The sequence below is a fragment of the Rhipicephalus microplus genome, chromosome X, assembly GCF_043290135.1.
Source record: "Rhipicephalus microplus isolate Deutch F79 chromosome X, USDA_Rmic, whole genome shotgun sequence".
Lineage (NCBI taxonomy): Eukaryota > Metazoa > Arthropoda > Arachnida > Ixodida > Ixodidae > Rhipicephalus > Rhipicephalus microplus.
The window spans coordinates 453981876-454005109 of NC_134710.1; the positions used below are offsets into that span (position 1 = coordinate 453981876).

Consider the following 23234-nt stretch of genomic DNA (forward strand, 5'->3'; position numbering starts at 1 on the left):
TCAATGCCCGAAAAGGTGCCCGGGTCCTGTGAAGCCGTCAGAACGACGGTGCGATTCGTGACGGCTGCATGCGACGCTGTTGGACGCTGCGCGGTCTGACGAGGCACGCTTGGGGAAGGTACCAACTAATCTTTGTTCTCGTCATGATTAGCCATCCTAGAGGCAGCCAAGGAACGCCCGCTTTGCAGAATCGTCGCGGATGTTGATTCCGGGAGGACCCGCTTTCTCCACCAAAATGTTACGGGGAAAAGGCGTCGGAAAAATATGTTTACTATCGAGAAAACAAGCAAGCATACACGATGGAACCTAGTCTGCACGAGAGCTCCGACATCGTCTTCTTCCATATCGAGTTTTGAGTTATCCGTGGCACTATGTAGCATGATCTATCTATCTAGCCGCCTGCGACTTTCACATCTCCTGGCCGTTTCGATAATGGTATCAATACCAAATTTTGTATGGCATACCCTGACTGTATGAGGAACATATTTGACTAGAATAACATGAAAATCATGACATGTATCTCATGAGTGTCATAATTTACATTTCTTGGTGCTGCAGCTCTTGCACTAGTTTTGTGCACATGGAATGTGTCAAAACTGGTATTGTATGGGATGATTGCTTGGCGAACACGAGTGAGAGACTCTAACATGAAAATCATCACATGCGTGTCGTGTAACAACATGACTGCATGTCATGCTCATGATCCACTGGTGGCCATTTTGCTAGCGTCACATATACCAAATTTGATATTACAGTATGTGAATCGATGGCAAATGCGTGTAACTAGTGAAAATGGAATGATCGTGAGATGTGTGTCATGTAACATGACTAGATGCTGCGCTCATGATGCGCTGGCGGCCCTTTTGCTAGCTTCACATATACAAAATTTGGCATTACGGGACGTAAATGGGTGACGAAGGTACGATACTGGTGTGAACATGACACACATGACAGACTAGTCATGTAACAACATGACTACATGCTACGCTCATTAAGCGCTAGCAGCCGTCTCGGTAGCTTCACATGTACCAAACTCGGTATTACGCTACGTGAACAGACGACATATGTAAATGGCGCATACAAACATGTTAATCACGGCATGCGTGTCATGTAACAGCAAGAATACACGCCACACTGATGATGCGCTCGCGGTCGTTTGGCTAGCTTTCCGTATGCTAAATTTGGTATTACGTGACGCCAATGGATGACGAAATTATGTGACTGGTGCAAACATAATATTGAATAAATGCGTGTCATTTGAGAACATGACTACATGCCACAGTCATGGCACCAATACATTTCGACGTGACGCAGTGCGCGTACTCATGGGCGTTGCCACACCAGGTGCCGGTCCTGCCGTATACTCGCAGGTGCGTGCCGTGCTGCAGTTGCTTGGAAGCATGTGCATTTCAGTGCGTCTGGCGTCCCTCCTTCACGAAAGGAAGGAGACGTAGTGTTGTCTAGGCAACGCATCGGTGCGAAATGCACCATGTCGCATTTCGCGTCGGTTGCCGTCGGTCCACGCTGACGGACGCTGGTCACGCCTGGTGTCAGACTATAGAGCGTTCGCGTTTCGCATACGTAGATTCGCTGCGCCCGGCGTGCGTGTGCGTCAATGCTACATTGGAGTATATTGAGCCTTTCATGATGCGCTCGCGGCCGTTTTGCTAGCTCCACATATACCAAATTTGGTGTTACTGGACGTCAATAGATGACGAATTATATGACTGGTGCAAATATGATAATCCTGACACGCGTGTCATGTAAGAGTATGACAACATAGCATGCTCATAGCATGTTCGAGGCCGTTTAGCTAGCTCCACATATACTAAATTTGGTATCACGTGACGTGAATTGGTTACTTAGGGAAACGACACATCTAAACATGATAATCTTAAGACGGAAGTCATGCACAGCATCATTTACCTCCATCTCATAACGTTGTGCTGATTTTATAGTCACATATACACACTTCTCATTCGTGCTTCGCATATCATCGATTCCCACTGTACGCGAGATCTGCCATTTTTTATTACTCAATTTATTGCAGTTTTCTCGATATTTTTGCCATGAACTGAATGTCTTTTTGCACATAGCGAACGACGCCGACGCCAAAACCTCTGCCAAACGAGCTCCTAACACTATCGCGTAAAAGCTAGACGCATCGGTTTTCTGATATTGCTGATATCTAGATATCAAGATACAAGAGGTGTATTGCAGGGCTGCTATAATCAATGTTTGTGGGCAAGCCAAATGCAACGGCCTCCTGAACTTTCCTGATGAGTAAATAGATGTTCCGCTTTGAATCAGAAATGTTACAAGTGTTCTCCAGTTCGATGTCCCACATTTTTCAATCTTATATCTCTATTTATTCAATCTTATATCTCTATATATCTTATATATTTCTTATATATAATCTTATATATTTATGCAATCTTATATGAATATAAAATGGCGTGTTATCGCCTTGTTCTCTGCGTCCTGGTGTTTTGAGCATTGTTGTTGTGTTTAACCGACTCGCCCATCAGTCAGTTCTTCTAGGGTATATAAATATAGGGCACATTATCGTTGAGAACTTATTTTGGGCCGCTGGTATGGTGTTTAGCCTGAAATATTATCCAATTGGACACATAACACTATGATTGTAACACGGTTGCCGTGTTTGGGAAGACACATTGGCATGTGAGATTTAAACGTCCCAAAACCACCATACAATTATAAGAGACGCCGTAGTGAAGGGATTCGGAAATTCGGACCTCCTGGGGTTCTTTTACGTACAACCAACTGTGAGCACACATGCCTACAGCATTTTCGCCTCAATTGAAAATGCAGTCGCCACAGCCGGGATTGGATCCCGGGACCTGCGGGTCAGCAGCCGAGCACCTTGGCCACTAGACCACCGCGCCGGGGCGTCCCTGAAAGTATCGCCTCAGCCTGCATAGTTTGTACTGGAACACATGATGTTCACGTGACGTCACAGAAAGTCTTCCCCGCTAAATAACTCAGCATGGCGGCCACCATGACTACTATTTCATTAGATAGTGCCAGTTCAAGGCAAGAAGATGAGCCAATGTAGGAAGACACACAGTCATTGGGTCCCCGCGTTCTCTTGTGCTTTCCCCGCTTTCTTCGGTTCGGCAGGCGTGCCAATTTCGAACACGAAGGAACGCGAGGCGGCATTGGCACTAATTTGAGGTCAACGTTTCGTTGTCCGGGCGTTCGAGTTAAGGCCTGACCACATGTGCGCGCTCCAGCGTGGTGTCCTGACGCGGAGAGAGAGGGTGCGCGTCTACACGAAACTGCGCGCCCTCTCACCTTTACTGGGAGGGGGCAATGAACCATGTCGTAAAATAGGGTTGGTTGATTTGTCTACTTTACTCCTGAATAGGTACTCTTGAAAGGCCACGGCTAAAAAAATCACATTGGCTTCATGGTTACTCTGAGGCCATGGTTCTGGCGCGGGTATGAAAAGCTAATTTATATTCGCTAAAACCAAGTGCGAGCCTAAAACACAATATTAAGGGGTATTTCACACTGCCACTTGCGGCTCTCTCGGTGTAATTGCATGCGCCCAAAACACGACCGGGCCACCATGGTTCTTCCTCTATTATATGCGAAGCTGCTTTTTGACTAGCGCGTGTAACGGTGTCTTTCCGTCCGCACTGCTCCCCTCACCGCAGGTGTTGGAGTGGTGTCAAGTAGCTTATGCCATCCAAGCAGTGTGCGGTGACGCCTCTCTCTCTCGCTTGCCGCGCGCTCACCACGTGTCCGCTCTCTCGCTTCACCTTCTCCACCACTCGCAATGATCCAGCCCACTCTTCACGTAGGCATAATCGCCCACACCTCCTCTACCATTTGTCGGCGAGAAGCTACTACCTCACGCTTTCCGGCCACTATCTGCCTCAGGCGCGAATGCTATGAGCTGCCGCTGCTGCACTTGTCAGCCATAAGATTTGTTATGTCGAATGTTTTATTTTATTTGTGAATGACAGGCCTGTTTTTTTTCTGACTGTTTACGCGCACGATGCACTGCATGGGTTTCTTACGTGAATGGGTCAACACTGTTGTTTGCGTGATCTATTAACAAATATGCAGTAAAAAAACAGTTTCACGCGAATAGGCAATCCGGTCTTGTTTTTTCTGTGACTCAAGCTGCACACTGCATATTGTACTATCTGTTATGGTGCCGAATAAAATGAACGCTTTAAAAAACTTTTCAAGAGAGTATTTAGTAGCCCCGAGCCCGTACTGAGGAGCAAGTAATGCACCTTTGTCAAGTTGAGGATGTGATTGTTGACATGCCAGAATTGAAATTCGGGATGTAGATATAAAGATGCCGGTATGCATAAGGTGCTAACCCTATGCGAGACATTTCATTGAGGGCGACGAAGTTTTTTGTGTTCTGTAATGTAACGCAGAAGCAGAGCCGGTGTTTTCTGTTGCGTCTCTTACAAAAAGCGACCTAAAGACTTCAATATCACACGAACTTCTCACGATTATCAGGTTCAAAGTGGAACTACGTATGCAAGTTGTTAGAAGATTTGCATTAATGTTATTGGAAAAGTGCGCTGCGTTTGGCTTACCTTGGTCTCGTTAGCGAGACTGGGTGGAACTTCGTCGACCAGCGGAAGTGATACCGGGCCGTTTCGCAGTGAGGAAATTAGGTGGGATATCATAAACGTGCACATCCACAGCAAATTGTTTTTTTTTTTGTATTTCAATCTGGCAAAGAATATTCAAACTAAAGTTTCAGTCTAATTCGACTTCGTCAGCTTGTCAATAAGTTGTGCTGTCTGCAGCCACACTCCACTTGTTTCTAGCTATAGTAACTCTTCTAGTGTACAAAAAGTGTTATTTTCGTTCTTTCGGTATGGTTTTCGCTATCAACAAAAGATAGCTAGGCAGACCCCGCTTGAGAATAACTTCGTGAAACAAACTCTGAAACGAAGTAAAAGTGAATACGAAGACAAGCACGCACTGGTAACTAAAATTATATCCTGGAACTTAGGCACAAATGATTGGCAATAGACAGCTTTCATGAGCTCGCAGCCGGCATGCCTCACTAAACTGCGGAGAATCGCAACCACTCGATGCACGACGCACAGGTTGTACAATATTTCGTTCAACTGTGGCACTTACTACGTGAATCAGACGGGCCGATACCTCAATATTTTTGTGTGTTTGCGTGTGAAGAGTTATCGCAATTACCAATCATGTAGATTTGGCCTCTTTTTGTGCGGGTGTAGAATGGGGGAGTGGGAGCTGGCAACTGGAATTTATCAACGCTTATCAAGATAGCTGTAACATTGTCGATGCAGCGAACATTTCGTATAAGGAGACGTTGGTATAACGTTTGCAAAAAGGGTCATGCAAGTGGCAGGTTTCATTCACGTTTATCCTTCTCTGCGTTATATACGTCTGGTTTTCCGAACTCTTCTTGGTCAAAATGAAGAAAGCGGTAAATATAATGGATCGTTCTTTTAGTTAGACACAATAATATTGAGAACCGACTGACAACTTTGTCAAGGAAAATATAGGGGATGTGCTTTAAAGCAACTGTAATATAATTGTGAAGAAAAAAAAGTGGACCAAAATAACTAGCCATACACCCCATGGCACTGCCAGACGTCATGTTACTTCCTTTGTAAGATTTCTTTTTTAATGCAAGTTTATTTGCATCATAAAAATAATGGTATAGGTCTATGCGAAACCAAAACACAAAGCTGCTCAAGAGAGTGAAATGTCAGGAGAGCCTGATGTGATGCGTGTTTTAGCTGTTATCAAAATTTTGATTTGTGTATATGTGCCTCCTGTATGCGCAATTTATTTCACATTTTATAAAGAAGGGCTACTGCTCACTCACTTTGCGCAACGCCTTAAAGGGAAGCTGATGGAATTTTGTATATTTATCAAACTTTGTGTATAGAAAGGACCGACATATTGTTGACGATTTCATGATTTTTTTCGCGTTTGCAGCAGCAGGAGCTTTAGTACAGGCGAAATAAAAGCTTGTGTTGCTCCACCCTCGCGGGCGCGCTAAAAGTGTCGGCGTATGGAAACATACGTCTTTTTTTTTCCTCCGACCGGAGTAAGTGTTCGTTCTTATCTTCAGCCACGGCCCCCGTGACTAACCCATGACGTGCCATTGCCGGAACTGATCGAAGAGGCTACATTTCCGCAGTGCTGCCTTTGCACATGACGCGGCATACGCGGATGACGTCAACGGGTTCGCTCGGCGTCTCGAGGATCTCGGTGGCCACAGCCACTGTTTTTTCACCAAAACATCCTATCGGCGTTCTTTTGAGAGAAATCTCACATCACTTTTCTAATTCAGCAGGGGTCAAACTGTCCATACACACTCCTAAGTCATTTTTTTAGAAAAGTGCTTCAGGTTCTCTTTAACTAAGGGAAATTTTAACGCATATGATATCGTGCCCCCCGAAAATGTGTGGAGATACGTACGCAACTATCTCTACGTGCACTCAGCCTCACTTTCACAAGAACCTAAATTCGGCTGGTCGGAGTGGTTCAGTTGCTGCTTTTCTTTTAGGGAAACCAACTTTCTAAATAAAGTGCACCATTTCCCGCTTAAGGGAAACGTGCGTAGATGCGAAGTAGCAAGCGCTAACGCTGACACTGGTGTTTCCGTAGACAATGGTGCTCATCCCGGCGTTGTGCAGGACCGACGACACCACAGGAGGCGCAAAACGCGCAGTGATGAGCAGGTGTTTCCTTCTGGAACAAGCCAATCGCGATTTTTTATTGTTCAACAACGTGCTGGGAGATTCTCCCACCGGCATTACAATGAAGGTCAAGATCCAGTGAATATATATGCGGGGTGGCCAGCGACTGCAGCGTGAGCAGTCGCTTCTTTAAATCAATAAACTCGCTTGCAGACGCTGCCTGCGTAGGCATTGCAAGGCGAGGGAGAGGGGGGGAAGCATAGGAGAGAGAGGCGAGGCGACACGCATACGCAATGGGTGTGTAAACACCGCGGAGAGAGATGCCTGGAAGAGAGAGAGAGAAGGGGACGCGCATGCGCAGCGCGAACGCCACTGGATCAGTGCTCGTTCATGAGATGCTTCGCATCTCACACAAGAAAAGAAACGCTACGTGAGATATCTTCAATCTATTTGAGGGACCGAATCGGACACCGAGCGTGACGGGCGCACACATACTGCGGCTACTTCCTTTCGGCAGAGGGGAATATCACGCAACGGACACGGAATAAAGGCACGCCACAGCTGTATCTGATCATCAAACCGCCCCGCTTGCAGCCAGAGTTGCCACTTCTGCGTACAGATAAGCGAAATCTGGCTTATTTAACGTTGGTACTTGCACAAAGCTTCCATCGCTTTCTTATTCCCTTTTTCGCAGCTTATTTGCATTTTCCTACAAATTATAGTTATTCTAGTGATCGTCCTGTTGCAAATAGCACGTTTGTTGATCAGTGCCTAGTTGAGTGTTGACATAATTGTTGAAGTCACCTGGCAACATCTATCACATACATTCAACCAAATTGAGACTAGCCTAGAGACTCTCTTTTAAAGTAAATATGTGCTTTTGTTCATATTTGCAGTTACTTTTGCGCAGTATTATTAAATATTTTAGGCCCCTCTCACATGTAGGTGACAAATTATTCATTAGAATTGTCAATATTTTAAAGTATGAGAAATTGGTTTCTCTTCTGCTTTGCTTATTGGGCTTACTTTGTGATACATACTTCCGTGTTAGCTAGGCAGCATCCCGAAACTCTGCTCAGAACCAAGGATAGCCTTATGTTTGCCTGCATCTTCCGTCAATCTTGTCAAGCAAGACCACCGGTGTCAACGCGTTTGCTAAAAAAGGGCATGCGACCACTGAAACATTGCTCGCGGAGCGCGAGCCCTGCGGTCACTTCATCTGAGCAAAAATGTGAGGCAGAGGGGGTAACAAAAATAACTATCTAGCCTCCCCTTTCGACATAAAGTTTCCCACTACAGGCGCTTTTCGCGTTTGGTCATCGTCCGTATTCAACGTTCACAATGTGGTCATGCATATCTTACCCGTGACGGCCGGTCGGCGTGCTCCGGCAGCCGAAGCAGTAGGCATGCCGGCTGCAAGGCCTCGTGTATTCCTCCTTGTGGCCCCTTCACAAGTATAGTCATTTTAAGGGGTGATTTTATTAGTGCAAGAGTGTACCATTTCATTTGTGCAACAGCTATCAACAGCACGGTTGAAAAAATGGCGACTTTCTAGAAGCACAAAATGGAAGTACACTTATGAGACTTGACGAAAGAAAATGCAAATTGTCAATTTGTTGTAGGTAATTCAAACCGTTGTTTTTAGAAGTCTTAATGGTCGATAAAATATAACTGTCAGTGTAACAATGTATGTGCTATACGCAAAACGTGGTAATTTTGATTTATACCATGAAAAAGCAATAAAACACCCCTTAGTAAATTTTCGAGAGGCTGCGCACGTGGGTTCTTTATATTGTATAGTTTCTCGCTGCAGTGTGCTTGATAATGTAAAAACCGGCGAGACAATTAGACTGGTGCATCATGCATTTTAAAACGAGCATACCGAAGTTGCTTTATAAATCGGACAAGTACAAGTTAAAACTTCACTATCTATAGAATTTTTAATTATTGAAGAACGTTGACCTTCGCCTTTAAGAGCAAATCGTGACTCGTAATCGGGTCTCGTGGGCATCCTGTGCCTCCTTGAGTTTTCAGTTTATGCCTCAAGCGTGTCGCAAAGAAGGGAACAGCAGTGCGCGGAACACTGCCCCTTTCGTAGAACAGCAGAATACCTATTGCAACCAGAGTGGCAAAGTGCCCAATATGCCATAATTATTGCTAGTGTGAGTCAGCGAATTGCTCACTACACGTCTGTAGGGCAACTCGCGAACCTACGTAGCCATTTACTAGGTTGTTTGTTCCTGCCGCTGATGAAACTAAACATGTGTGGGTGCTTTTTAATTGGTAAGTGTTTAAATGTCACGCTAGTTGTTTAGATAGTTTGCACTGGGCTTCGTGTTTAGCATGTACAATATGTGCCCTCCCGGCAAGGACTGCATTTGGAAGTCAAGTGTGGGATCGGGCTAGTTTGTGCTCCATTATTAAACTACTCAGCGCAAAAAAAACACAAATTAGACAAGGAACACACTAGTCCCCATGTCTTGTGTTCGTTGTCCAGTTTTTTTTTTTTTTTTTTGCGCTGAGCATTTATTAACTGAATTTGAGCCTGTACTAGATTATATATATATTTTTAAATCGCATGTTCTCACACCTAGTGCGATCTTACGCTTTAGCCACGCAATATATGATGCGTTAAGGAGACTGTGTTCGCTACATAACATTCATGTGTGTTTTTTTTAAATACGTTTATCAAATCACGTGGATCTGTGGTAGCCTACCTGTTTGCCTCACATGCGGCTTGGGTTTGATCCTCACTTAAAATTAAAAAAAATTATATTTATTTTATTGGCATCTATCTCAAAAATTTCTAACAAAAATTGATGATTTTTCGCTCACAGCCAGCGACACCCACACCGATGTCGCCATTTCTGTGAGACAACTCTTTAACACGATAGTTTTACCCCTACTCAGGATTAATCTTTTCCGAAACAAACCTACCCTTAGAAAGCAATACGGGGTAGTGTGCTCTATTTATTCTGGTTGATTAACAAAATAACCATTGATAACAACGGTAATTTTCATTTTCGATTGATATGGTGGCTTAACGATGAGGTGCGAATTAATTCAAATTAGGTATTGATTGATTGATATTTCGGTTTTAACGTCCCAAAACCACCACATGAATATGAGAGACGCCTGAGTGGAGGGCTCCGGAAATTTTGACCACCTGGGGTTCTTTAACGTGCACCCAAAATTGAGCACAAGGGCCTACAACATTTCCGCCTCCATCAGAAATGCAGCCGCTGCAGTCGGGATTCGAACCCACGACCTGTGGGTCAGCAGCCGAGTACCTTAGCCACTAGACCACTGCGACGGGGCAATACAAAATAGGTATACGCTTACGCTCATGCTGAATAAATATCCTTTTCGACCAGCTTTACACCTCACAAAAAAGTCCATGTAAAGGCAGTGTTATTTCTTTTTGTGCCTTCATGTGGTTATATTTTTCGTAAAGCTGTCTGTATATACATTTCCTGTTTTACGTATTATGCCACTAAGAAAGTGCGTTCGCTTCTTCTGTATTATACAGAAATCACTTCGTTTTCTTGTCAAAATGTTCAGCTAATAATGTGTTGTTCATGCACATTTTCCGTATCATATGCAAGAAGGTATATAAACATATTGGCACGCACAATTTTCGCAAATATTACAATTCATTAGGCAGATATGTTGCAGTTTGAAAACTTTGTTGTCACTACTTGCGAAACACTGCAGTTAAAACAGGATGTGCATACCTAGTTAAAATTATCTGCAAAAACATTCACCACATCAGTAGTGTTCTGACTGGTGCAAATGATTTTGCACATTATTGTGCTTTCCATGTCCTGCTATATTTCGTGAACCCATTGACATTGAGCAAGCTGTTTTATAAACAGAACTAAACTGTCTGAGCGTTTCATTGCCGCATCGAAGTTGCTAAACCACTATGTCGAAACCTTACCAAAGAGATTCGAAAAACGCATTGGCTAAATTTGTAACTCTGTGACATTTTCTTTTTCTCGCCTTAGCTCACCATTTTGTATGATTTACCGTTGGCGCAATTTGCCATAATCTGCTTCTTGCTCACTGGAAATACGTTGTGTCGCAACGGCGTAACAAGCCGACTTCGAGAAAGTAAGAGATAAAACGCCTCCCTTTACCAGCAAGTGTGTCAATGCGTGCCGCGAGTGCACACCTCATGGTCTAAGGGTTCAATTTGTAGAACTTAGTCGTAACAATGATTTTGTTTTCAGTAAGATGGTTGGATGTAGTGGTGTCTCCGTGCCCTGAGTGCAAGTTTATGAGCTTTAAATGATTTTCAAACAACATTAACAAGCGCCTTGGGGTAACGAGCGCTTTTTTACGCGTAAGAGGCGTCCCTTCGTGTTGTCTGCATGATATAGATTACTTAGGATTAGCTTGGCGACCGCTTTAACGACCAACCGCAATTTCGCTGTGTGAATGGCAAGGCTCCTTCCTAGTTCTGCAAAGAATAAAACAGGTCTCTGTCCATCATGTGCTTTGTTTGAGAGAACTGACTTGCGTAGCGAGTGTCGATTACAAAACAAACACAGCGCAGTGGCAAATCACCACGTGTATAAAGTGTGTCACATGATCACCGACGTGACACGAGTCACATGAATAAGATGCCAAGGCACCCGGTAATGTCGTTTCAACATGCTTTGAAAACTCACGCGCATGTATTACGGGTGCATATGCATGTCAACTTCCAAACGTCTCGCTGAATGCAAATTCATAGTGAAGACAACGCGAAATGGCCGCCTATAGAAAATGCGGTCGTCAATCGCACAACACATTTACAATATGGATGATAGAAGTTGGACGCAGTAAGTGACACAGACTGAAGGAGAGAACAACACAAGTGCACATTTGTGCGGCTTTCTTGTTTGCTTCTTCAGTCCTTGTCACGTACCGCACCCCACTTCTATGTCCCATAATAAACTGCTACCAACGAACCCAAATGCCTGTTTTTCTACACATTTACAAACATATAGTCTTTCTGATGCTAATTACCGCTAAATCACCACGAGACGACCATCGATAGAGCAAACGTCTGGATTGCTCAAGATACGCGGTTCCTGAGACATGCAGTGCATGGCTAGCGCGCGCTTTGTGCGACTCGAGGAGTAGCGTAAGAATGGGATAACGAAGGTCTTTGTATTATCGTCCATTCTTCATCAACGGCGATGGTCTTTGAACTAAGAGATAAAAGGACAGGCACACTAGGGCTGAGTTTATTGCGCAGCACATGTGGAGAGGTGTTATCTTCAAGGGAAAGTCGCCGATTTGCTGTTAGTCGATGTATTACCCCCATCTCTTTCAAGCAAAAGTTCACTTCCCCTAATTTCCCACTGCTTCAAGAATCGATACACCTGTCCGCAAGCGGGAATGTGACATGATGGCGTCATCATGCCACTTCATCTCGAGTGACGCTATAGTGACGGCATGATATGATATGTTAACGTCATTACATTTTTGCGGACTACTTCTAACGCCGCCTAAGGTCACTCTTCGTAATTCATAAGGCATCTGACGCTTTCGCCTTAGGCCATCGGTATCACGTGATTAAATTTTTTCTTCTGTGTCTCTTTTTAGTATATGCTATGAAATGATTATTTAAAGCTGATGTAAGTTTGTAAAGGCTGAAAAGATAGCAATAACATAAAGGTGACTACCTGGTTGCAGGTGTTTTGAGGTGGTCGTAACTCGTGCAGGATGAACCATAGTCTCCGAGAGCTTTGCGCGAGTCGCCATCGCTTGAGGCCGCATGAAGACACCTAACGGGGCCGCCGTTTTGCAGGGCGGTTTGGCCGCCTTAGTTGTGGGCGCGGCCTAGAAAAGATATCGAACAGTGCTCAGCATTGCGGAACTTTGCCAGACGTACTCGTAACCAGTTTAACAGCGCTATGTTCTTAGCGCTCTCGTGTTCTTAGTGCTCTCAGTGCATACCTAAGGGCTCGTTTTTCTGTGTTTTGACACAATATTTATGAGATATAACAGACAATAATGCAAAGAAAACTATAGGGGAAGTTATTAGAATGAATTGTAATGTAAATGTGAAGAAAAAAAGTGGGTGAAAAGATAGCTTGCCATGGGCAGGAACCAAACCTGCTACCTTTGAATAATGCGTTCGATGCTCTACCACTGATCTACCACGGCGGCTGTTCTCCCCGTCACTTTATTGGGTATATAAGTGAATTTAAACGTGAACATGTCACTCAGCGCCATCTGTAGCCTTGGTGGCGAATGTGGCGCACGTTCTAAGAGCCTGTGTTGCCTCACGTAGCATCTGAACACATTACGAGCTGGAAGCTGACCGATAGTCCTTCGTATACAACCTAAGGCACCAAGTCTGCCAGTACGAGACCCTTGTTAATGATTAAGGGAAACAACTGTATACCCAAAGGCTCGTTTTTCCGTGTTGCTATACAATAATAATGAGATCTAACTGACAATAATGCCAAGAAAATTATTAGGAAAGTTATTAGACCAAATTCTAATGTGAATGAGAAGAAGAAAAGTAGGTGAAAAGATAATTTGCCGTGGGCAGGAACGAAACCTGCGGCCTTCGAATAACGCATTTGATGCTCTACCACTGAGCTACTACGGTGGCTATCCTCCCAGTCACTTTATTGGGTATACATGTGAACCTAAACGTCGGTGTGTCAGTCAGCGCCACCTGCAGCCATGGCGGGGAGTGTGGCACACTCTTAATGAGCTTTTATGGCGTCACGTAGCACGTGAACGTATTACGAGCTGGCAGCTGACCAATAGTCCCTCGTATGTAACCTAAGGCACCAGGTCTGCCAGTACGAGACCCTCAATAACGAACAAGGGAAAAAAGTGTATACTTAAGGGCTCGTTTTTCCGTGTTTTTAGAGAATAATTATGAGGTCATACAGAAGATAATGCCAAGGAAAGTATACGAGAAGTTATTAAACCGAATGATAATATAATTGTGAAGAAAAAAAACTGGGTGAAGAGAAAACTTGCCACGGCCAGAACCCGAACCTGCGACGACCGAATAACGCGTTCGATGCTCTACCACTGAGCTACCATGGCGGCTATCCTCTCAGCCACTTTATAGGGTATATATGTGAGTTTAAACGTGGGAATGTCCGTCAGTGCCAGGAAGGTACGCAAAATTTGCGTAACTCTCTGTTAATGCACATATTTGAACAAACTACGGAACTGACAGGCGCCTACGTATATAAGACTGTTGCTGTTCTGCTAAGCTTTGAAAATTGTTATTTTCCTCCTTTCTTCCATTTTTTGTTGTTTTTGTGTTTTGTTTCTGCTAACTTTCTCTTTATCCCCGTCTACCTTTCTCTGTATTGTTTTTGTTTGTTTGTTCGTTGATTAATAATGTGAGCTCCAGTCGTGGGCTTTTACAAGAGGGAAAACAAATGCATTATACAACATCACGCTGAAATTCGAATAAAACATTGTCTAAAGTACGCTTCTAAATAGGAACAAATGGCGAACGCAAGCACGTACGCTTACCATAGTGGGTATAGAAAATAAAACTTAACAAAGAAAAAACACGGCAGTTTACATTGTGCACACTGACGCAAAATGCACTAATATTGGGCACACAAAACGGGAAAAATACATGCTACGACGCATTTCCACCCCAGAAAGTAAGCGTCTCTAATGCTGCCATAAAGGCAGTGATAGAGAAGGATATGATGACTAGACCTGGAAGTCGGTTCCTTTATTCATTCCCTCTTTCTCTGTAGTTCTAACATCTCTCTAATTCTCTGCCTAGTTTCAGCCGTTCGTTCTCGCATTGCACTTTCTTAAGCTACGCTTTATTCTCTCCCCTTCCTTTCCTCTTCCATACCTCATCTCCCATTCCTCATCTCCCATTCCTCATCACCCGCTAACCATAGAGCCTAATACAATGCTAAGCTATGCTCTGGTAGCAGGTCTGGATTGCGGAGTAGTTCGACGTTCGTCTTGGGAACCCAGTACGCGGGATAGAAAGCCGGTGCGCTTACTCTTGTTGCTGAAAAAATCTGTCGCTCTTCAGTTTCAATATTTCTCTGTCTCTCTCTGTGTGGTTAGGGGTCCTGAAATTTGTATAGAAATTTTGTAGAGACCAGGGCTGGTTCAAGAGATCCAAAGCCATGCAAGACCATCGGACGCGTAGGATGGGGGAGACTTCAAGTTATCACGATGGTGTTTTTGGGGTTGCTGATAAGCATGATGAAGCGGGCCCGCGGGCAACACTCTTACAGGTATTTGGGAGCTTGTGACACTATCACCGACTCAGCAGCATCATGGCGGTATGTCCTCATGGCGTCTAGCATGCAAGACGGCTCACGCCCGTAAATCAGGAAGTATAGAGGGAACGCAGTTGTCTGTACAGCAGTATTATGGGCGTGTGCCACAATCGTGAGAAGACCGTCCCAGTTAGAGTGGTTGGAAGCGACGTGCTTTGACAGTATATACCCTAGTGTTATGTTCAATTGCTCTATAATTCTGTTTGTCTGAAGATGCGACGCCGGGAACGCGGTAGTGATCTGATAAATCACATGGAAATCCTTGGGAAGAGATTCAAGTGCCTCTAACAGAAACACGCGCCCTCCGCGCGTGGTAGATTTTGCCTTCATCACTGCAAATAATTATTTCTGAATGCTTCCCTGAAAGAGCACACCATTAGAACTGTCCTACGATAGTGAAAGCAAATCTCATTCTGAAATATTGGGCATAAAATCGTGTACACAAGAAAGTGAATAAGACACAACCGCAGTGTCAGTGGCGTTTGTACTTTTCCTTTTGTCCATGTTTGCGTGCCCAGTGCTTTAGAATCAATACCTAACAAATAACATCACTTTTTTCTTTAAATAATTTAGGTAACTGAATCACCTCTTGTTCGGGCACCTCCATCGCGGAGCGGACAGGTTTTGCGAACTGACCCGCCCAGCCGGCAAGTAACTCGGGCTGCAGGTACATATCGGCCGTGAATAATTGTCGGGTGCCCCGGGTTGATTCGAAAATGAACCCCAGGAGGTCCTCGCGCAGCAAGGTCACCTGCTGCCGACGGTCTGAGTTGTGTATGGCCAGCTCACTTTCTTTCGTGCACGAAAGCGACCACTTGCCCACGACCAGGCGCAGAGTGCTGGGGCTGGACAGCAGAGGCTGGCTTTTAGTGCGCGGTTTTACCTGCACGCACACACGTTCCCGTTTTGAAATGACACAAAACAGAACAACATTTTCTATATTGCAGCACTCAAAAAAAAAACACCACGGAAGCAAGAGTGTGGTAAGGTATGATGTGTAGGCACTCATTGCATTGAGAACTTTGTTCAAAATTTTGAGCGTAATACATTAAAGCTCTTGTTCCTTTCGTTCTTTCTATTTTTTGTCTATTACAACTTGTATTGCCCAATACCAACTGCATCTATTGTTGATGCGAATCCAATTGAACGCTCTGGTATAGTAGCCAAACAAAATCTGACGTAGAATTGAATGTTTCAGAGATGGACTCAGGAAATCTGCAGACACGCATCACCACCTGCCAGCACTGTTTTGGGTTAGTGCGATGCCCGACTTCCTTGCATACTTAGCTGCGCAACTAGATTAAAGTAGAGTGTGTGACAAAATAATTCAGCTGAACATTAGGTGTGCTTGTGCATTGAAAATTCTAAGGAAGAGATACTAAGGTATCTCCGCTAATCGGACACGTTATCGAACTACCATGACGCGCTTGCTGGTTCACTTGCCTGAACGATCGCGAAAGCAAGTGAAAGACACAACCGCTTTGCGTTCTACTTATTCCAGAGTCGACTGCTGCGGCGTTTGAAATTGTCATGAACGTAAATACTTCAATTTTGACAATTTTCGTAGCTGTCGTGGAGAAAAATAGCGACAGCCCTGGATATGAGCACTTTCGAACGCGTTCGACAAGTGAAAACTCGCGTTCTCAATGGCTAGCAACATAGGAAAGTGGAATAATGTATATATCCTGTCATTGTTTTGAGTAGCCTTGCCGGAGAACCTCGCTGATTTTGATTATGTCACTCGACAGAGCCTCTAAGCACGTTGCGCACCTTGCAAAAGTAGGTTGTCGGCACGCTCGATTAACATCGCACATGCCGGGACCATCGATACTCTGACGTAGTTGCCATCGCATAACATCCCGCACATTGGATTTGAAGGTTCTATGTTCTAGCTTTACCTTGCAAATACGAACACGTACGTACACTATTCAGGTAAACGTACCCCTAAATGTTGGTCGTTATCACAATCAGGTTTTTATTACCGTTGGTCTCCGCGATTGCAGAGTTATCACGGAGGCTTCAATTTTGCCTCTCGTACGCCAAGAAAGTGGACACGAATGTATTTTTTTAAAGACGATAGTCTTTCTTCGGAGCCTTCCACGCAAAAATTTTGGTCTGTCTGTATGTCTGTCTGTCTTTACATTTGTCTGCTTGTCCACCTTTACCGCGAACAGAGTACTTTACACAGCAATAGCCGATACCCTGAACGGCCAACCCCATTCGCAACGCCCACCAATTTTGCTCAAGAATCAGCATTCATACGTGTGCGATTGTCAATTAAAAACAATTATTGCACATATCTGAGGCACCGTAACAGCACGTATATATTCTGCATGTTCGTCGTTTACTAGAAAAGGCATACATAAGTACTTCTAAGGACCGTAGCGCTTATCACGCTGCGCTGACCATGCAACGCTTGCACGAAGAAGCGAGTGTTTCCAACGCTTTGCTAAGACGACATGGAGGGGGCACCTACCTGTCGCCTTGCGTTCTACACCTTATCACCTCTGAGACGGGCGCACACGCCCGCCTCAGAACCACGTGCTTTGTTTTCCAAATAAAACTGCCAGTTGGCGCTCATGTCTTACGTGTGACGTGACTTGATCGAAGCGCTCAATCGCCTCCGCTGCATGCTCGAGGCACAGTAAGGAGTGCCTCCGGAATACCATTCACCAATTTTCTTGCGCAGAACGTCAAAAAAATGTTTTGTTCACTCTCTCCTCACAAAAGATTACCATCTTTCGACGACATTTGCATATTCAGGCAGATACTTGGCAATTTTTTTTTGTGCAATTTACACAAATAGAGCACAATCATTGGTAAAACTACCTAGGATGCGTAATAAAACAGAGCTATAGACAGGATGGGAAAGATTGATGCAGATTGTCACTGCAAAGGCAAAAATCGCCGGAACATTTGTGCCTAATAAAACGAGCTTCGGGCCACTGAACATAAGACACATTCCTCGCGCACGCACTTCAGCGCTTCGGCTGCATGTGTATGTCGTAACGTACGCATTTAGGCGTTGCAGAACGCACGTGAAAGTGTTTGCCTCGAACATAATGCCACGTGATGCTCGCTTGCACCTAACTTCGGAGGTGCAGCACTCCGAAATACCAAATACATCTTTTGCATTGTACCCGCAGCTCAATTGGATGAACGTTTATATGTTCTGAAGCTACGTTGGATTAACGAAACGAGCTTGCCAGGTCGTTGATTTTCAGAAAACTACCCTCAACGCTAACGAAAGAGAAAGGCTCATGCACGCTCACTTGCGTATGGTTCTCCTTGCACTACCAGCATGGTGAAGAAAGCACTAGTGCTGAGCATCTGCCATCATACCTTAGCGCTGTTTAACCCATACGTACAGGAAAATATTACCTAACTAGCTTTCTACACTAAGCTTGCTGAAGTGAGGACTGAATATTGAATTGTAATGCATTAGACAAGAAATAACTGGTGTTGTATGTTCCATACTAAGACAACTTTCATATAATTTGCTGAGATTTTGATCATCATACAAGCTCAGTTCACAGATCTTCCTGTGTGCTTCGAAAGCAGTTCTGTAGTTTACACTAACTTGAGAGAGAAATTTTTGACGGACAGCAAATACTGAAGAAATTTATTGTTGCCGCCTCAGCTCACCATAGCGCGTGCCTGCTGGAGCCCCCTGAAGAAGTCACTCCGGTTCTTGGAGGTGTCGAAGCTCCTCTTGGGCCAGCCGCTCGAGTATAGGGTGGTCAACCTGCCGTCGAGGATGAAGCGAAACCATCCTCGCGATGCATTGGGGAGCTCCAGGAAGACCACCTTATTCCACAGGTAGAGGCAGTCGCGAGCCCGCAGCAAGCTCCAACCTCGCCAATGGTATGGCCTAGCCACCACAATCTCCCGCACGTCCTTCTGGGCAGCCGGCTGCTGGGCCTGGGTGGGCTGCAGCTTCTCCTTCTGGAGTGCCTCCTCCTGAGCGAAAAGAAACGCGAAGAAAAGCTGCGTTAGCAGGTGGCCTCTGGGGTCACTTCATCGCGACTGAGGCCTCGCACCGTGGTGGACGCCGTTGCCTCATCGAATGAGCGCTCGGCCGACAAAATGGCTCTACTTCCATACATTGCATGCACTTTGGAGAAGATACCCAGACAAACAAAATACTCAAGAAAGATGGCCGGGGCTTTCGTTATCACCTCCTTTCTCATCTGCGGGCCGATAACGAAGCCGTCTTTGTTTTCGTCAAAGTCGAGAAGGAATGAATGGCTAACGCCTATGTATTATGTCAAGTAAGAATTACGGGCTTTGTAGCCTTTACACTCAGTGTGAAAAATTGAAGGACAATTTGTAATTACCATGTCTTGTTTTTACTCTTCCAGTTGAACCACTCGTCCACGTCTCTTGTGTTAGTTGTCGGAAGTTTTCACGCAGAGAAGTTTAATAATGAATTACCAAGTAGCCCAATCCCACACTTTAATTCGGAACCACTCAGAAGAGTAATGCGTGAGTGTCTTCATTTTTTCAACGTGTACAGTAAACTGCAGTGAAGTGCGAGACTGATATGTACCCCTTTCTTAAGCGTTCGTATACTCTCGCACTTTGCGCGATATACAGAGTCTGTGCAGGCTCTATCGATCATAAAGTTAAATTATCCACCTGCCTGGAGAGAGACGCCACTGCTGTCACCATACCAAGGGGACAAGAGCACCGAATACCGTAAGTCGTTCGCCTAAAAAAGAACCTGCCAATAGAACGTCTAACACCTGGTCAGTGCTTTTGGGGCAAAGTTTGAGAAGCCCGGTGCATTTTGTATTTCAATTTATATCAAACTTTTGACCTGTGAAACATGTAATATTTGTGTATGACATGCCTTATACCCAAACGATAGTTCCTGCAGTGACGTTTAAATGTAATTATTGGGATAAAAGTATATATTCACTATTATCAAAATTATGTCTCAATTTTACTTTTCTATTGTAAAGAGTTCCGTCTTGAAACCACCAACTGCTCCTTTTTTCGATTTCACGACCGACTGACAATACTGAGGATGGATGGAGCAGCTTAAAAGGCAACCGTGCTAGCCAGAAAAAAGGGCCCCTGACCTCCCACCGTGAAAAGACGAAGGGGTGGTTTTCTCCTCTGCTTCACACATGTGATGCATCCTCTTCACCCATTTGTTCTTAAAAACACGTGAACAACTCCCGCACAGAGCACCAGAGCCTATCACGATTTCACGCTTCTCGGCTGCACGTTGTTATCGCCGCTGGTGCAGTTCTACCCTGCTTGCGCAATAATAAACACCACACAAAATGAAGCGTGAACGATTGGTCACGAACAATAAATATGCGAGACAAGAACAGATGAGCGGGCACATAGCAAAGCGAGGCAGCAGACAAATCTCAATTGGTATTTCGTGTCACGCACTAGTGCGTAGCATGTACGCTATAGAAGGAACGAGACCTTCTGTGCGTGCCACAGATGGGTGTAAGAGGGAAAATAAATACCAAGACAGCGTATTACGCTCATTTTTTTTTTGTATTTTCAGAGCGTGGTCAGTGGCCCTTTGAGGGGTGAGAGCGTTGCATATCATGGCCTCTGAATCTATTTAGGCCGCTGCTATTTATTAGCCGGATATTGACTGGCAGTACATCCAAGTTTTGGTTCTTTCGGAGCGCCATTTTAACCATATGCAGCTTCTTGAGGTCTCAAAACAAATGAAAGCAATAATGCGCTACAATGTGCGCGAATGCCGCATCTCGAAGAGGATCGCCTATTTAAAAAAGTTCAAGAGATGGAGCTGATCGCTTGTCTGCACCGATTACTTCTGCCCAATAAATGATGGCTATTTGCAGCGCTTTGTCGAGGAACCGTATTAGGGTCTTCCATATTGAAATCGAATCCGCGACATTTTTGGCAAACAATAACACCTAATCACACTTTGAATATTTCATTGATGGTTTTGGGACGTTAAAGCCCACCTATCAATCAATCAATACTTTATTGCTAAACGACAAACGACAACCGTTTTAGGATGCGGAATACTCTTCAGTATTCAATACTTTTTTTATTTCCGTTTACAAAGAAAGACCATTGCGATATTCCAGTGGGTCCGGAACACAATTACCTATTTATGGCACCTATAGATATCTCAGTTGACGGTATTGCTTCCCTCATTAACAACCTAAAAAACATCTGCCTGTGGTATCGCAGATACCTCAGGCAGATGTTTGAGTTGACACTAGGCCATGAAAACGCACTCTATTTATTTCAAGTGTAATGATATACCCTATACTTAATCAGTCCTTGTCCTCTGGAGTATTGCCCGTAGATTGGAAGATTGCTGAACTCATCCCATCTTTAAAACCAGAGACAAAAGTTGGCCTGAAAACTATAGTCCATTATCGATGACATCGGTATCATGCGAGCTACTTGAACACATAACCACCTCGCATAAATACACCCATCTAAAAAGATGGCAGCATATCTACGGAGTGAATTATGGATAGTGGGGTGAAGCATCCGTCCGTCCATTCGTTCTTGCTTCAGTCCATCCATGCGTGCGTCTGTGTGGCCGCCCGTGCTTCCATCCGCCCATCCTTGGGTGCGTCTGTTCGTGCTTCCGCACGTTCATCTGTGCGTCCGTCCCAGCTTTTGTCCATGCATCCACTCCTGCGTCCATCCATGCGTCCGTGCAGACATCCTTGCGTCCGTCCGTGCATCTGTCTGTGTGTCCGTTCGTCCACCTATTCAACACTCTAAGTACAATCATCTCGCATCTTTTCATTATATATTCCTCATATAGAAGCACCTGCCATCCAGAGGACATTCCAAGAACTGAATGAGAGGAGGCACACGCACACTTTCTTACGGCTTGCGCTTCGTGTCTACTTCCCACCTTTAACCACCTCGAGTTCATGGTATATACAAGATCACTGTATTCATGGCCCTGAGGCCCAACGCTCGCTAAACCTTTCTAAAACCTAGAAGGTTACGCCCAGCTAGTATAACGTAGCAACCCTTTCTTGTCTTCTGTGCGTTGTTGAACAATAAAAAAATTCGCAGCGTGCGCGTTAAGTAAAGCCGAATTCTCCTCTCTCTTATTCCCTCTTAGCAGTTATTTGCATGTACATTGAGCACTATCTTTTATTGTTCAACAACGCAAAGAAAAAATCTCTCACCGGCACCACCTTGGAGGTCAAAATGTTATACTTGTTACACACTACTACAATGGCGACGAGGGACAAACGGGTGCCGCTATAAGGAGCTTCTCCCCTAAAAATTACTTTTTCTTTCAGAAACAACACGGCTTCAGAAAACAATTTTCCTGTGAAACACAATTACTCGAATTCCCCACTGAACTGCACTCCATAATGAACAACAACGAACGATGAGATGACACTTTTCTAGACTCTTCTAAAGGTTCCGATTACGTTGCAATTTGTCGTCTCATTTCTGAATTATCCTATTTAGGTTTGGACTCACTGTCTCTTTCCTGGCTTAGAAACTTCTTGTCACTTCGTCATCAGTTTACGGTTGTTAAGATGTGTCGTTTTTCTATTACCTGGGTCACGTCTGGTGTTCCCTGGGGTAATTTTCGGGGGACAAAATTTTTCTAATAATTATCAATCACTTACCCTCCGGCATTTTCTGCGGCATACGACTATTTGCCGACGATTGTGTTGTTTACAGAGCTATTAATTCCGCTAATAACCACACTATTCTGCAGCATGACCTTCAATGTATTTCTGACTGGTGCACCAAAAGGAAAATGTCTCTGAACCCTTCCAAAAGTAAAACTATATGCTTCTCACGCTAGCGCAATTATTCCAAATTAGCATGCAGCTTCCATAATACCGCATTGTCATCTACTACTAACTATAAATACCTAGGCATTAGCCTCACTACTAACCTTTCTTGGTCTTTGCACATTCACAATATATGAGCCACAGTGTCGAAAATACGTGGCTTTTTGAGGTGCTACTTGCGAAAATGAACTACTGACATAAGTGCGTTAGCTTACATAACGTTTTTACGCCCTCAAATAGAATTCACATGCGCTAAATGATCCCCGTACCAAGAATGTCTAATAAGCACGCTTGAACGCATAGAGAATAGAGCTGCCCGCTTGATCACTCAGAACTTTAGATCGGTGAGCCAGCATAACTGAGAATAAGCGCAATATTTCTATACAGCACCTTGGTATTTGTCGCAGCATTCTCTTGATTTGTCTGCTTCACAAGTATACCCATTCCGGTAAGCCTTGCATATTACCACTCGAAACACC

At 44.5% G+C, this 23234-nt stretch overlaps 1 protein-coding gene across 2 annotated transcripts in view; it reads right to left on the reverse strand.

The window, feature by feature from the left end:
* The window catches only part of LOC142776641 (uncharacterized), a 65749-nt gene extending 42747 nt beyond the window's left edge, over positions 1-23002 (reverse strand). For both annotated transcript variants that reach the window (XM_075880628.1, XM_075880629.1), the window contains exons 1-4: positions 18614-23002; positions 15555-15851; positions 12359-12515; positions 8046-8129 (exon numbers count right to left, since the gene is read on the reverse strand). In XM_075880628.1, coding sequence (XP_075736743.1) covers positions 8046-8129; positions 12359-12515; positions 15555-15851; positions 18614-18616 — 541 coding nt within the window. In that variant the 5' untranslated portion in view covers positions 18617-23002. The remainder of the gene's footprint in view (positions 1-8045; positions 8130-12358; positions 12516-15554; positions 15852-18613) is intronic.
* Between the last annotated feature and the right edge of the window lie 232 nt (positions 23003-23234).